Source organism: Syngnathoides biaculeatus, chromosome 9, assembly GCF_019802595.1.
Source record: "Syngnathoides biaculeatus isolate LvHL_M chromosome 9, ASM1980259v1, whole genome shotgun sequence".
Taxonomy (NCBI): domain Eukaryota; kingdom Metazoa; phylum Chordata; class Actinopteri; order Syngnathiformes; family Syngnathidae; genus Syngnathoides; species Syngnathoides biaculeatus.
In genome coordinates this window covers 13,603,744-13,619,807 of record NC_084648.1, presented here as the reverse complement: position 1 = coordinate 13,619,807, position 16,064 = coordinate 13,603,744, and the positions used below count along the sequence as shown (strand labels likewise).

The 16,064-nt window shown below is 45.5% G+C and overlaps 1 protein-coding gene across 1 annotated transcript; it reads left to right on the top strand.

Annotated features, from left to right (window-relative positions):
- Nucleotides 1-1,058: 1,058 nt before the first annotated feature.
- LOC133505877 (uncharacterized) lies at nucleotides 1,059-15,103 on the top strand. The gene is made up of 20 exons (XM_061829397.1): nucleotides 1,059-1,750; nucleotides 4,125-4,228; nucleotides 4,314-4,468; nucleotides 4,535-4,703; nucleotides 4,789-4,912; nucleotides 5,595-5,704; nucleotides 6,089-6,303; nucleotides 6,385-6,493; nucleotides 6,576-6,782; nucleotides 7,694-7,843; nucleotides 8,621-9,002; nucleotides 9,073-9,176; nucleotides 9,411-9,565; nucleotides 11,888-12,056; nucleotides 12,160-12,283; nucleotides 12,369-12,478; nucleotides 12,614-12,828; nucleotides 12,908-13,016; nucleotides 14,651-14,857; nucleotides 14,931-15,103. Exons 1-20 carry the CDS (start codon nucleotides 1,376-1,378, stop codon nucleotides 14,968-14,970), a joined length of 3,333 nt encoding a protein of 1,110 aa, XP_061685381.1. The 5' UTR covers nucleotides 1,059-1,375; the 3' UTR covers nucleotides 14,971-15,103.
- The last annotated feature ends 961 nt before the right edge of the window (nucleotides 15,104-16,064 follow it).

Sequence of the window (16,064 nt, the reverse complement as noted above, 5' to 3'; positions counted from 1 at the left end):
TGAAAGTATAATGGTAGTGCGGAGTGCCTGGAGTTTTACATGGATGGCACTTTTACAGTGTTGTGTGCGAAGCTGACGAGCTGACCTATTTAGTGGGGTAGAGAGCTATCTGGCATGTGACACCGACCGGGCTTGATGCGAGCTGCTATACAATTTTTTTGCACACAAGTTGCAAACACAAGCGTCCTTCATCTTATTTTGTGTTTAAAAAAAAAAAAAAAAAAAAACAATATGTTTGAGAAGATGGGAGTGTTTTTAATTTGTAATTTAAATTTCACATACATCCATGTGCAGCAAGGCTGCGGCCCAGCCTCAGCCAAACTTCCGCCTCCAGCGGTCTCAAATGAAAATGAGTTTGAGACCCCTGCTTTACAGTAAACACATCACTCTCTTTGACGAGTTGTCCCTAAATGGATGTGTGTGTGTGTGTGGGGGGGGGGGGGGTCACAGTTTGCAAGCCACAAAGGTGATTAACCGTGATTTGAAATCTATTTGAGTTCTCAGCAGTTTATGTCATCTACGCCACAGGTGTCAAAATCAAGGCATGGGGGCCAGATCCGGCCCGCCGCATGATTATATGTGGCCCCGCGAAGGCAAATTATTATAGTATTAACTTCCATGTTTTTTGTGAGAATCTGTACCAAAATATCAAATTCTCATATCATAAATGATAATGTTGGGATATTGCAAGCATTATTGTGTACCCTAGCATCAGCAATACTTCAAACAACACACTAAGCTTTATTTCTAATTCCAAAACTTGCTCAGAAATTTCACGTGTAAATATGATGAGGCAAAAGTTTTTCATGGTTTCAGTCATAACGGCCCTCTGACGGAAACCGTGAATACAATGTGGCCTGCGACAAAAATTAATATGACACCCGTGATCAACGCATTCATTTTCTACAACCCTTCTCCCACAGTATTAACGCCATCGGTCGATTGGCTGGCTACCAGTTCAGGCTGTACTCCGCCTCCTGCCCCTTGGGAGCTGGGATAGGCTCCGGCACTCCCCGCGACCCTTGTGAGGATAAGCGGCTAAGAAAATGGATGGATGGACTTACTGATTTGGTTTAAAGTTTAAAAAAAAAGGGTGAACAATGGTCCAATCGCTCAAGTCACCGGTTTGATAAAAGAAAAATCGCGTATTTGCCTCTTCTGTTGGGAAGCATGCACGCATGCCTTCGAGGATCATGTGCAAGTTATGTAACATTCAAGTCACCCACCGTACATCAGTAAAAAAAAAAAAAACTTTGGTTAAGGGCGTTTTGTAATTATTAACATCGTAATGATAAAGCTTAGCTCGGTCAGGGCAGAGCACTCTCCACTTCTCCTTCGCGGAAGCTCATCTTGGTGACCGCCGAAGCGACCCAAAATGAAGTTCGACAACATACTCTCGGAGATCGGCGGGGTGGGGAAGTTCCAAATTAAGTTAATCTTGATCCAGGTCCTATCTCGAATCACGTTGCCCGCTCACTTCTTGTTGAATAACTTCATGGCGGCGGTTCCGTCTCACCACTGCAACATCAGCACCCTGGATGACTTCAGCGTCTCCTCAAATTTAACTTGGGAAGAGAAGCTGGCGACCGCCATTCCTACAGAGGCGGACGGAACGCTGAGCTCCTGCCTGATGTTCTCCAAACCTCGACCTCCGCACCCGCTGAACAGCAGTGAGGACTCGACCGCTGTTCGCTGTCCAAATGGATGGGTGTACAGCAAAAGAGATTTCCAATCCACATTGGCGACGGAGGTACGTGAGTTTCTCTTTATTTTGCCGTTCAAGCCGCACAGACGTCATTTATACATGGAGGAGGTGTAACGCCGCGCTCACGCGTTAACAAACTTGCTGAACATCAGGCAGAAGATGAGGTTCACACACACACGATAAAAAAAAAAAAAAAAAACCTCTCCAAAGGAAGAAACCCTGAACAAGCCCGAGATGCCGCCTGGACCAGTCCGATTGAGGGCAGATTTAATGGTATCACGGTGGTGCCGTGTGATCCAAGTGACCCAATTTATGAGTTTTATTTCCTTCATTTTATAAGCACTTCTTCTTCTTCTTTTCCTTTCGGCTTGTCCCATAAGGGCCGTATAGCCGCAGTAAACTCAATTCAACTTCAAGACGTTTAGAAAACAAGTGAACAGTTCATTTTAAAAAAAATGGTTTCAAGCCACATTAAATTATTTTATACTTACGACGGCGGCACGGTGGGTCGGCTGGAAAGCGTTGGCCTCACAGTTCTGGGGTCCCGGGTTCAATCCTAGACCCGCCTGTGTGGAGTTTGCATGTTCTCTCCGTGCCTGCGTGGGTTTTCTCCGGGCACTCCGGTTTTCTCCCACATCCCCAAAAAACATGCAATATTAATTGGACACTCAAAAATTGTCCCTAGGTGTGCTTGTGAGTGTGAGTGTTTGTCTCAATGGGCGCTGCGATTAGCCGGCAACCGGTTCAGGGTGTACCCCGCTCCTGCCCGTTGACAGCTGGGATAGGCTCCAGCACTCCCGTCAACCTCGTGAGGATAAGTGGAAGTGGCTAAGAAAATGGATGGATACTTACAACAACTAAACTACGTGGGTTGCCTTAAGAACACCCTGTTAGCTTAATGCTAACATATTGTGGTAACTCCCATTAATGTGCTAACAGTGGCATCGATTGTAGCGGTTTGACAGCCCTTAAGCAACATAAATTCAAACACAAACGATGACACAACAGAGGTAGCCAAATGATAGCAATACTCACAGGAATACGTCCTGTAAATTATTCATCCTGTTTGAAAAATGACTAAGAAATATCTTAACTCGTTTTTGTCTGCATGACTGGACAGCAGGGGTCACCAACAAGGTACCCGTGGGTTTATTCTAAAATTAGCCCACCAATGATGGGGCATTGTGATTCTCTCGGAATGTTTTAGAAGTGGTCATGACCGAAAGAACAAGATCCCGGATACAAGGGGCCGAAATGAGTTTCCCTCCGCAGGGTGTCCGCCGTCCGGGCTCTCCCTTAGAGGTAGGGTGAGAAGATCGGTCATCCGGGAGGGGCTCGACTGCTCCTCCGCATTGAGAGGAGCCAGATGAGGTGGCTGGGGCATCTGATTCGGATCCCAACCGGATGGCTCCCTGGTGAGGTGTTCCGGGCATGTCCCACCGGAAAGAGACCCCGAGGACGACCCAGGACACGCTGGAGGGACCGTGTCTCTCGGCTGGCTTGGGAACGCCTCGGGATCCCTCCGGAAGAGCTGGAAGAAGTGGCCGGGGAAAGGGAAGACTGGGTATCCCTGCTGAAGCTACTTCCCCCGCGACCCGACCCGGAAAAGTGGTAGATAATGGACGGATGGATTATAGAAGTGATCAATAGAAAATGTGGACTATTTTAGAGATTTAAAGAAATGGGACCTTTCCAGTTGTTGATACGGATTTTGACGTGTTTTCTCATCCCTTTGACTTGACTTCATATTGAATTGTTTCCTTCCAGGTGAAATAAAATTGTTTTCACGTAGACTAATATAATTATTGATAGCAGCTTGTAACTAAAGGTAGATGACGAAAAAAAAAAATTCTGGAGTGTATATGCGGCACGGTGGATCAGCTGGTAAAGCGTCGGCCTCACAGTTCTGAGGACATGAGTTCGATCCCGGCCCTGCCTGCGTGGAGTTTGCATGTTCTCCCCGACAATAATTGGACACTCTAAATTGCCCCTAGGTGTGATTGCGAGTGCGGCTGTTTGTCTCGATGTGCCCTGCGATTGGCTGGCAACCAGTCCAGGATGTACCCCGCCTCATGCTGGTTGACAGCTGGGATAGACTCCAGTACTCCTGCCACCCTCCTGAGGATAAGCGGCAAAGAAAATGAATGGATGGATGGAAGAAGTGTACATCAAATTCATATTGCATTGCACGAATCGGTAACCAAGAGGTTGCCGGACGGACATTGTTATACTGCCTCCTGATGGCCAAGGTGGGCACAGCCGAAGGAGTAGCACGCCGAATTGGACTGCAACATTAAATCATGACGCGCAAAATGTTTTAATGTTTGATGTACTATTTTGTCATTATTCTGCTTTTCTAAAGTAGAATATTACAGTGTTATTTTTGTCCTCATTAAAAACAAAAGTTTTTTCTTCACAGTGGGATCTTGTGTGCAGCAGGAAAGGTTTGAACAAGGCAACGGCCACCATCTTCTTCATCGGGGTTATGTTAGGAGCTCCTTTGTTTGGATATCTTAGCGACAGGTAGCTTGAACTAACCTTTTGTGTTTCATAGAATCATACAGTAAATATAGAGTACGCTTCTTTTTTTCTTTTTTTTTCTGGGCAGGTTTGGCAGACGACGGCTGCTCCTGGTGTCCTATCTGACTACCGTGACGTTTGCCGTGCTCAGTGCAATCTCCACGTCTTACGTAATGTTCGCAATTATGCGTTTTTTTACCGGGATGTCCATTTCTGGAATAAGTATCATCTCTATTGTTCTAAGTATGTCAAGCCATATTTTTCCGAACCGCGCTGACGATCGGGCCTTATACAGAGTTATCTTCCCAGACATCGAGTGGTTGGGCGTGGAACAGAGGACGCTCTTTGGTGTCATCTTCAGCCTCGATTGGACACTTGGAAATGCCGTCCTGGTCGGAATTGCGTACATGATAAATGAGTGGAGGCTCCTCATTTTGGCCGTGACCTCGCCCCTGATATTGGCCCTCGTTGCTTGGAGGTATTCGAGGGTCAGCCATTCCAGTGTGCATCCAAATACTTTAGAACTGACACTTTTGTGTGTTTGTGTGTGTGTGTATGTTCAGGTGGCTTCCGGAGTCCGGGAGGTGGCTCGTGGCTAACGGGAAGGTTGACGATGCCCATTATTACATTAATCAGTGTGCAGAAATGAACAACAGATCCAAGTGCATGGCCGACATTACGCCAAGGGTACATTTTTACATGGTTTTTTTTCTTCTTCTTCTTATTTCCTTTCAGCTTGTCCGTTTAGGGGTTGCCACAGCGTGTCATCCTCCTCTCTAAAACCCACTGCCCTCATATCCTCCCTCACAACCTCCATCAACCTTTTCTTTGGTCTTCCTCTCGCTCTTTTGCCTGGCAGCTCCATCCTCAGAATATTTCGCCTCGAGACATGACCAAACAATCGGAGTCTGCACTCTCTAACCTTGTCTCCAAAACATCCAACTTTGGCTGTCCCTCAAATGAGCTCATTTCTAATCCTATCCAACCTGGTCACTCCGAGCGAGAACCTCAACATCTTCATTTCTGTCACCTCCAGTTCAGCTTCCTGTTGTTTCTTCAGTGCCACCGTCTCTAATCCGTACATCATGGCCGGCCTCACCACTGTTTTATAAATTTTTCTCCTAATCATCATGTCAACTAACTTCAAAGTCCCTACACACAGTCATAGGGACCGTGCATGCCTCTTCTTCTTCTGCCGACTAAGTCGCTTTCCTCCTCTTTTTTTGTCTTTGACCTACATTATCTGAATTTCTACCTACGCCTTGCAGATGAACAGTGCCCGGGGGGTGGGCGTAGTTAGCCCGGGCCGCGACCTACCCGTTATGGAAGTCGTTTGATGAACGCTCATATTTGCGTCTTTGCTTCGCAGATGTTACTGGAATCCGTGGACACCGACACCGAAGACAACAAGTACACTTTTGTCGATCTTTTCAAAACTGCAAACATGAGGAAGCTTGCCGTATGCTCTGGGATTGTATGGTAAATTTACATTTTAAAGACTCGCCGACGGATGCGTGTCTCCGGCTATCGTGCTTCCTTTGTCACTGAGCAATTCATTGATATCGCAGGTATTACATCTGAACACTGATTATGTGGCTGGAGCTCAAAGGTTACACATTCGTTGAATTTTTAAGACGGCTAGTTTTAGATTTCTGGGAATCACCAATTAAATACCGTGTGTTAAATGGTGAGCGTTAAAGGAGAGGTTCTGCAGATTTCTGAAGTCTGGACAGAGCCGACCTCCAGCTCACCAATGTGTGACTTACCGTGTCGATGTCATGGATGATTTTTCTTATGAAGCTGTACGAATGGTTAAGATATTTCATGTGTTCGAGCTTTAATCTGTACTTTTTGTTTTTTCAGGTTCGGGGTCGCGTTTACTTACTACGGGATAACTCTGAATATCAACCGCTTTGGATTAAATCTGTACCTCACTCAATTCATATTTGCGACCATCGAACTGCCGATGAAAGTTGGACTTTATTTCTTATTGGAAAATATCGGGAGAAGGATGGCTCAATCCGGAGCCTTGCTCTCGACCGGACTCTTCCTTTTCATCAACTTGTTTGTCTCAAAAGGTTTCCGTTCGTCAGCACGTTTAGTCTCGGGCAGGGTTGCTGTGCAACGTATCGTCTGATCAATGTTTCAACGTCCCTCAGATAAGTGGCTCATTCGTACGGTTGTCGGAGTCCTGGGCAAAGCCGTGTCAGAAGCGTCGTTCACCATCATATTCTTCTACACAATCGAATTATATCCCACGGTCATACGGTTAGTCACTAACGCTATTTTTAAATCTACCAAATCGGTGATACGTTTCATGAACTTTTTTTTTTTTTTTTTTATCATCCAGGCAAAACGGCGTAGGCTACACTTCCTTTGTGGCGCGACTGGCCGTGTCCATATCGCCACTGGTTATGTTTCTTGAGGACCTTTGGCCTCTCCTGCCCCACATGGCTTACTGCGGAATGGCGGTCCTGTCTGGTTTCGTGGCCTTGCTCCTGCCTGAGACGCGAAATACCAGGATGCCGGAGTTCATTGAAGATATCGACAAACCAAGGTGAAGCGCCATCGCCCCTTCCGGCATTCTTCACCGCGACGCACGCAGGCGGCTGAGCTCGGGTCGACTTGCCGTCGATGCTTTTCCAGTGGCAAGGCCTATTTCGAATGCCTTGCTGGTCAGAGTTCTCAGCATTCCCAGATGATACCGCAAGCATATTTCTTGCATCCATTGAGTAATCTCCATTTTGTATCTATTACAGGGAGAAATTATCGAGAGGGAAGACAATCTGATGAAGGAATTCATTCACCGTTGTGCAGCGTGGCCGTGTCGTATTCCGTCTGCGCGAGAGGAAAAAGAATCCTGCAGCTGCAAAAGTATTTGGTGATAAAGTTTGAATATACAAGAACCTGACTTCTCATTTTAGGAGAATTAGGAGAGAAAATATGATAATTTGTACAGAGTGTCCAAAAAAGTCTCGCGTACAATTCAAATGTATGAAAGAAAATGGAAAGTCTAATCGGTGGAAACTATTAAGGGGTACATGTTTCCTTTTTATTGTGGGCGCAGGAGATTTTTAATATTTGTTTCCATCTGTAAAGTTTTTGTTCTCCCCAGAAGTTGACAGACTTGGGCTCAGTGGATGTCTTCCATAAGTATTCTTATAGCTTTAATAAATGTTGTTACAATAAACCACGATACACATTGTGCCTTTTTTGTATTGTCTCCATTTGCTTCATCAAAAAGGTCCCTAAAATACCCACATGGAACGAGATTAAAAATTTGATAAGCAGTGACCGAACTTCTCAAAGTATATCAATTGCTTTTGTATTTTTTTGTCTATGAAGAGATGCTGTGGACACTGTATAATGTTTTCTCTTCAAAATTTGACATATTTGTCATGCAAAAAAGCTATTAATGAGCAATCAAATTTTTAGTCCAAGTCTAATCAATGTCACGGTTGTCATCAGGGTCAGTCTGGTGTCCGTCCAGGCCATCCAAAGTGAGGTGCTTGGCGAAGCAGTTCAGGAGATCGGCCAGGACGCCAAGCACCAGGGTCTTTCCGGGACCGTTCAGGCAGGCGATGACAAACCAATAGCAAACCAGGAACCAGGCAAGAGGTTGAGGGGAGCCGGAACGGGAGCCTGCCGCAGCCAACGGGGGGCAGGAACGGGTCTTCGGTCGCTTCCTCGGCCTTTGGAGGAGTAGGTACGAGAGGGACAGAGTGCACAGGGACTATTGAAGGCAAACTAGGAAACACACAAGGCTAAAACTGTACAGAATGAGGTGACTCTTTAGAGTGGGTCCAGTTTTGGTCGGTCCATTCTGTCACAGTTGGGACTAGTGAAAGCGAGGAAGGAAAGGCAAAGACTTGGGGGACCTAAGTGCAGGACCCAAGCAAAACATGGACCATGACAATCAATGAAAGGTACTGACTTGTAAAATATTGTCAACACCCGACCGGTTCAGAATTACCGAGCAAGTATTACATACAATCCCTGAAACGGATTTACATTTTCCCTTGAAAGTTTGAGTTAAAACCAAGCAGGATACCAGAACATTTCTGCTTCTCTGCAGAAACTTTGTCCTGTCATGATTCAGTGCTCGAGAGGAGCCCGACTCCCCGTAGTTGTGTAAACAGCCTGGTCAATAATAAGAGAAGTTCCTTCTCCGGTCAGTTATTAAATGTTTGGTTCAAAGCACACGTGGGTTAACAACAGCTCAAAAGCAACTCATTTATTCTTCAAATCGGTTACTTGACAAAGTGTGTTAACACATCGTGAAAACGATAGCGTTTGCTATGTCTCACATGATCCCGGTAACTGTCCATTAACCGAGACTCCAAGACTTCCCCGTCTTGTCGGTCCCTCGCCCCACATTCCCGCTGCTACTTTCAGGATGAAGTTCGATGACGTGCTCGCCGAAGTGAACGGCTTCGGGCCCTTCCAGTTTACGCTGATTCTGGCGCTGGTGATTCCTCGCCTGAGCTTGCCGTTTCAATTTCTGCTGAACAATTTCATCGCGTTTATTCCTCCTCACCACTGCAACGTCAGCGCTTTCGACGATGGGGGACATTTTAGCGGTCTCTCCGACGAGGAGAGGCTGGTCGTTAGTATTCCAGTCCAGGCCGACGGGACTCTGAGTCCCTGTCAGATGTTTGCGCAGCCTCAATATCATCTGTTGCTGAACTCCTCCAATACTACAATGCTACCTACAGCTCTTTGTCAGAACGGATGGGTGTACGATACATCCAGCATGAAGTCAACTCTGGCCACAGAGGTGAGTTGGAACCGGATTTCCGAATAAGGACTCGGTTAAATCTTTCATTTTCCATCATTTGGCTTTACAGTGGGATCTGGTGTGTGAGAGAAAGAGAGTGAACAAAACCACGGCCACCATCTTCTTCTTGGGCGTCATGCTTGGTGCGGCCGTGCTTGGCAATCTCAGCGACAGGTCCTCATGATTTATGCATATTTATGTTCGTTTTTGCTAAGAAACGCACACCTTACACTTTATTGCTGCAGCATATTTCAAGGTCTTTCAAGGTTTTTACTTCCTGACCTCTTACAGCTATCAGTATGAATGCAAGAATATAAATTTCAAAAGTCCAGAAAAATTAGGAGTGATCGACACCAGAAATTTTTTTAGTATCTTTTTGAATTCCTTTTTTTTTTTTTTTTTGGACAGATTTGGCAGGAAATCAATGCTGTTGGTGTCCTATCTCACCACCCTGATCTTTGGATACGGAAGTGCTCTGGCGTCTAACTACGCCATGTTTGCAGTCATGAGGTTTTTTGCCGGTTTTGGAATGTCTGGAATCAGCGTAATCAGCGTGGTTCTCTGTGAGTTTAAGTCTTCTTTTCCTTTCGGCTTGTCCCGTTAGGGGTCGCCACTGCATGTCATCTTTTGCCATCTTAGCCTATCTCCTGCATCTTCCTCTCTAACCCCAACTGCCCTCATGTCTTCCCTCACCACATCCATAAACCTTCTCTTTGGTCTTCCTCTCGCTCTTTTGCCTGGGAGCTCCATCCTCAGCACCCTTCTACCAATATACTCACTCTCTTGCATCCGGACATGTCCAAAACCATCGAAGTCTGTTCTCTTGAACTTTGTCTCCAAAACATCCAACTTTGGCTGTCCCTCTAATGAGCTCATTTCTAATCCTATCCAACCTGCTCACTCCGAGCGAGAACCTCAAAATCATCATTTCTGGCACCTCCAGTTCTGCTTCCTGTTGTTTCTGCAGCGCCACCGTCTCTAATCCGTACATCATGGCCGGCCTCACCGCTGTTTTCTAAACTTTGCCCTTCTTCATCCTAGCGGAGACTCTTCTGTCACATAACACACCAGACACCTTTCGCCAGCTGTTCCAACCTGCTTGGACCCGTTTCTTCACTTCCTGACCATACTCTCCATTGCTCTGTATTGTTGACCCCAAGTATTTGAAGTCATCGACCCTCGCTATCTCTTCTCCCTGGAGCCTCAGTCTTCCCCATCCAGCCCTCTCATTCACACACATATATTCTGTTTTACTAATCTTCATCCCTCTCCTTTCCAGTGCGTGCTTTAACTGAAAATGCTTATTTATTCCCCATAATCCCGTTGCCATCCATACAAGAAAATAAATGTTAGCATCTCGCGCCGATCTCACCTTTGAGTTCAACTAACTAACCAGGCCCACATTTCATACTTGTGTAAAACTGAAACGAGATATTCGATATTTAAGCCTATATAGTTATTGTTTGGTCTTGTGCCAATTGATTTTTCAAACAAACAAAAGATGTACCTTGACTCAATAAAGACTAGGAAACAAAGAGTAAACCTGATGTTAGAATTATTGTTTTATCATGCATTTCTTTCCATTATTCTTGCCCGAATCATTCTCTTTGCAAGCAGCTGTGCGACCCGGAGTGTGACCCAGCAACACCTGCAAAGCTGATGCCCCCCTGCTGACTTCAAGCAGATACTGCTGAACACCATAAGCATGCTTTAAATCAGATCCCCTGCGAATCCCTTGCAGGTTTTATCGGGACACTTCTGAAGCTTTGAAGAAATGTTTACTTGAGTATTTGAGTTGGTGTTGCCCTCTCCTTCACCATTTGGACTTTGTGAATTTGTAACCTTGAAACCTTTTGACCTGAGAAAGCAATAAGAGGTACCGCGGTGAGGCTGACTCAGAACGTGGTTCGGCGCCGCAGCTGGTCGGCCGAACCTGTCCTCCTCATGAGCAAATTGAAGACCTCTTCTGTCCCTGTTATTTGCATGATTTGTCCAGCAGCCGGAGGTGATGGACCTGACATTTACACACCTGACTTATTAGCAGGACCCCGAGATACTTGAACTCCTCCACGCGGGGAAGGATCTCATTCCCGACCCGGAGAGGGCACACCACCATAGTCTCTGATGTGGAGGTGCTGAGTCTCATCCCATCCGCTTCACAGCTGCGAATAGCTCCAGTGAGAGCTGGAGATCACGGCTTGATGACAAAGAATGGAGCGGGAGATCGACAGACGGGTCGCTGCGGCGTCTGCGGTGATGCGGACTTTGTATCGGTCTATTGTGGTAAAGAGGGAGGTCAGTCGAAAGGCGACGCTCTCAATTTACCAGTCAATCTACGTTCCTACCCTCACCTATGGGCACGAACTGTGGGTCATGACCAAAAGAACAAGATCCCGGATACAAACGGCCAAAATGACTTTCCTACGCAGGATGTCCGGGCTCTCCCTTAGAGATGGGGTGAGAACCTCGGTCATCCGGGAGGGGCTCAGTGTCGAGTCGCTGCTCCTCCGCATCGAGAGGAGTCAGATGAGGTGGTTGGGGCATCTGATTCGGATGCCTCCCAGACGCCTCCCTGGTGAGGTTTTCTGGGCACGTCCCACTGGAAAGAGACCCCGAGGGCGACCCAGGACACGCTAGAGAGACTATGTCTCTCGGCTAGCTTGGGAACGTCTGGAGATCCCTCTGTAAAAGCTGGAGGAAGTGGCTGGGGAAAGGGAAGTCTGGGTATCCCTGCTGAAGCTACTTCCCCTGCGACCCGACCCAGGGAAGCGGTAGATAATGGATGGATGGATGGATGGATGGATGGATGGATGGATGAACGGACTTATCATCAACCTTGAAATCGAACGTCCTCCAACTGCTGCATTAATAATCTCTCATCGTAGGCATAGAATGGGCGGACATCAAGCATCGGTCTATGGTGTTGATTTTCCTGAGCATGGACTGGAGTTTGGGCAGTTCGCTGCTCGGTGGTCTGGCCTATTTAGTCAATGACTGGAGGTACTTGATAGCCGCCTCGACCAGCCCGCTCTTGCCCGGAATCATTTATTGGTGGTAAGGAAAAAAAATAATAATCAAGTGATTTTGTTGAACAAACATTTTTGACAGTTTTGAAGCATTCACATATGATGTATGTGTATGTTATTTGTTTCTGCAGGTGGCTGCCCGAGTCTTCCAGATGGCTGATAAGCCAAGGGAAGGTTAATCGTGCTTATTTTTACTTAAACAAGTGTGCAAAGATAAACCGGGGAGGGCAGTTTATGGATGACCTAAAACCTGAGGTCGGTGAATTTGTCAAGATTGACACAATTTTTTTTCTTCTTCTGTATTTGGTAAAAAAAATTCCCCTCTTTCTCCATCACACAGGGTTTGTCAAAAATCATTGCGGTGGAAAACGAGAAGAGAAAATATTCCTTTTTGGATCTGGTGAGGACTCCCAGGATAAGGAGAGTGACTCTCATTTCTGGGGCTGTGTGGTATGTCTCACATTTCTTGGCTAACTAGAAGTTTACCGTCGACTTTTCTGTTGAATTCTGAACTCCAAGACCTTTGACCTCAGTGCTTTCGCTGTCATTTTAGCTTTAGGAATGTATCTGTTCTTCATTTCATAGGTTTGGAGTAGCTTGCAGTTATTACGGAATCAGCTTAAATGTTGCTGGATTCGGCGTGAACATTTTTCTCACACAGTTGGTCTACGGCGTCTGTGAAATCCCCGCCAAAGTTTTTTGCTTCTTTTCCCTGAACAAACTCGGGCGAAAGGTGAACCAGACCGGTGGACTTCTCCTGACCGGCCTGTGTTTGCTCGCCAACATAGTAATCCCGCCTGGTAAGCGGCCGAAAGCGGGAAAGCGGAAAGAAATGGTCAGCGGGCTCGTAAACGTGCTTCTCGGACGTCTTCTTTTCAGATATGGCGGCATGTCGGACGGGGGCGGCCGCACTGGGCAAGATGTTTTCTGAAGGGGCTTTTACGGTTTTGTATTTGTACACAACGGAGCTCTATCCCACGGTATTGAGGTCAGTAAAAGAAAATATAGTGCAGTACCTTGACTTACGGGTGCACCGACTTTTTACCTTTATGTGGGAGAGAGAATTTTTTTTTATGCAAATGAGAGCTTCAGACACTCCGCCACAAGGTGGCAGCAGCAAACGTCACAACATCCGGCCACCATCAGTTCACGTGATTACCTCGGAGCGAATCTGTTGTGCTTTGTGATCTCATTCTCAAGTTTTGTATGTGTGTGTGTGTGTGTGTGTGTGTGTGTTGTGTGTGTGTGTGCGTGCAAGTATTTTTGTCGAATTTCTTTTTTTTTTTTTAACTAATCATGGGTCTTGAGAAATGAAGTGCTAAGACGAAGCGCGTGTTGGCCAAGAAGTATAAATATAGTGCAGTGAATACTCGGTTCTCGAGCATCCCCGTTCTTGAACATATCGGTTTTCGAATGAAAATTTCAAGATTTTTTTTTTCCGACTGTTTTTGAACGAAAATCCGGTACTCGAAGGTGCCGAAAAAACACGGAAATAACAACGCACGCAGCCGGTCCAGCTGACCCACAACGCGCTTTGTTATTGTGAATTCGAACACCCCACAAAAAAAAAAAAAAAAACGAGAACTAACATGACGCTCAAATACAAATCGGGTGTGCGTGTTTCTGAGCTGTCGAAGGAATATGGGATGGCGAAATCAATGATAATCACCATTCTGAAACACAAGGACGCCCTTCAAGCAAGTGATGTTGCTAAAGGAGCAACCGTGTTGAGGCAACAGAAAATTTGCTTTTAATTTTCATAAATGAACAACAGTTACATTTTGTTTACTCAAGTCATGAGTTAATTTTTTTTGGTTTTCCCCCCAAAAAATTTGTACCCCCCCACCCCATCATTATTGCTTGTTTAAAGTTATTCTGCACTTTTGTTAATAAAAAAAAAAGTTTACAAGGCTGGGGGCTGAGTCGCTACAGATACAGCAATGCACCCCCAGCCGAGCCTACTCTACTACTAAAGCATACATTTCAAGCAAAAAAATAAATATATTTCTTAAATTATTTTATCATATAAAGAATTTAAACTGTACATGTATTTCTACTATGCAATTTATTATCAGGAAGCGCTAATGCTTTAATGACCCCAATTTTTTAAGCTTTGAACGCATTATTTCTTTTTCCATTAATTGTAATGGAAAATATCGATTCGCTTTTTGAACAAATCACTTCGCGAACGACGTTCTGGAACGGATTGTGGTCGAGAACCGAGGTTCTACTGCTTCTGTGTTGTGTATTACACTGAAGCAGAAGGGGTCGATCGAGGCTACAACACCGAGAATTTCACTTATTATTTCAATAAGCAGTAAAAACAAAGTAACAATTGGGGGACAATTTGATTTTTTTACATTCTATTTTATTGTTATTTTTATGGAGTAAATAATGTTCAGTAGTGTTTTTCTTATTAAATGGGGGGCAGGGGGGCTCGAGCTGATGAATGATATTTCCATAAATTTCAGTGGGGAAAATTGATATGAAATGTGAGTGATTCGCGTTATGACCGCGGTCACGAAACAGATTAAACTTGTAATTCAAGGTATCACTGTCACTCCCATGTCACAAAGGAGTGACTTGATGAAAGCCGCGTTGCGCTTATTTTTGTGGTCCCAGGCAAAACGGTGTCGGCTGCTGTTCCTTCCTGGCCCGTCTCGGCGTGGCGGTATCGCCTCTGGTGGCTCTTCTGGAGGAAGTCTGGGTTGGCTTACCGAGACTCGTGTTTTCAATAATGGCTTTAGGCGCCGGCATGTTGACCATGCTTTTTCCCGAGACAAATAACACCCGCCTCCCGGAGACGATTGAAGATGTGGAACGGACAAAGTAATTTGTTTTGGGAATATTACTCGTGATAATGGTTAGAGTTTTGGAAATGACACTGTATCCTTTGTTGCAGAAGCTCGGAGAACACGTCGAACAAGAATGCGCCGCAGTAGTTTGCAATTGCAGCGGGTAAAAAGAAACAAAATTCCTTTACAATGAACAACGGTCTTTGATAACTCTGTAGATCACACATCATAATGTTGCTATGCTTCGTTGGATGATACAATAAAGATTCAGAAACACAAAGGCGTGTTTTGCCTTGCATTCCACAAACCCCAACCCTGACATATTCTTTATCCTCTGTGCAGAGTGAATAATATTAGTGCCGTACTGATGAGCTTGGGGAGAATTTCTCAATTAAGTGCTATTGTGAATCCCATTTGAATTGTCGAAAGGACGTTCCCTGCTACAATACAATTGACCCCTCCGTGCAGGGCACTTAACCACGCCTCCTGAAGTTACGTCACCCCATGCTTGCTAACCTCAGACAAACAATTGGCAAAAATGGCGGCGCAGGAAGAAAAGACGAGAGCGAAATTGTCCGATTTACCAGCTGATTTTTCACTCGCATTCTTACCGAATAGTGAAATGTCGTTGAAGAGCAGACAGCAGGGCTTCAAGTATTTCAGCGAGGAATATTTCAATGGTATTTCCATGCATATCGACGGAGAAACCATCGACATTAGCGCGAGATCTTTCCGGAGTCAGAGGAAGACCGAGAAGCCACATAATATAATATATTATAACCCAAAGACTAATTCGCCATTGACAGGTTCCTATTTTCGTGTTACATATCACACTTGTGTGCAGAATCTGTATAATGTGTATCTGTATAGCCGTTTGTGAACCGCCGTATGAAGGAAAAAAAGAAGGCGAGGCTTGATTTACGAGTTCTTTCTCTCGTTTTTTTTGTGTAACGTCACGCGCTCCCCTCAATAATTATTCTTGAATTAGTGCCGAACCTACGTAAGTCCCGACCGAGTACGACAATCACTACTTTATAGTGTCCTCAAACATCCTTCCTTCAGTTTTGGTGTCTCGGTGGACGTCGAAGGCTTTTAGGACTCGCGAGTCCGGTTTACCTTAGCTCGGGAGCCGCCGAACAGAGACACGTTTGTGCAGTCAGATCATCGCAAAATATCGCTCAACGCAGATCAAGTGTCTCAATCATTCACACGTAGCTATGTTATGCAAGCGAAGAACTGCT

Excerpts from the sequence above, each read along its gene's own strand:
- LOC133505877 (XM_061829397.1), top strand. The coding sequence starts at position 1,376 with ATGAAGTTCGACAACATACTCTCGGAGATCGGCGGGGTGGGGAAGTTC. Across the intron at positions 12,057-12,159 it reads CCCGGAATCATTTATTGGTG|GTGGCTGCCCGAGTCTTCCA; the intron begins GTAAGGAAAAAA and ends TTGTTTCTGCAG. Across the intron at positions 12,479-12,613 it reads CTCATTTCTGGGGCTGTGTG|GTTTGGAGTAGCTTGCAGTT; the intron begins GTATGTCTCACA and ends TTCATTTCATAG.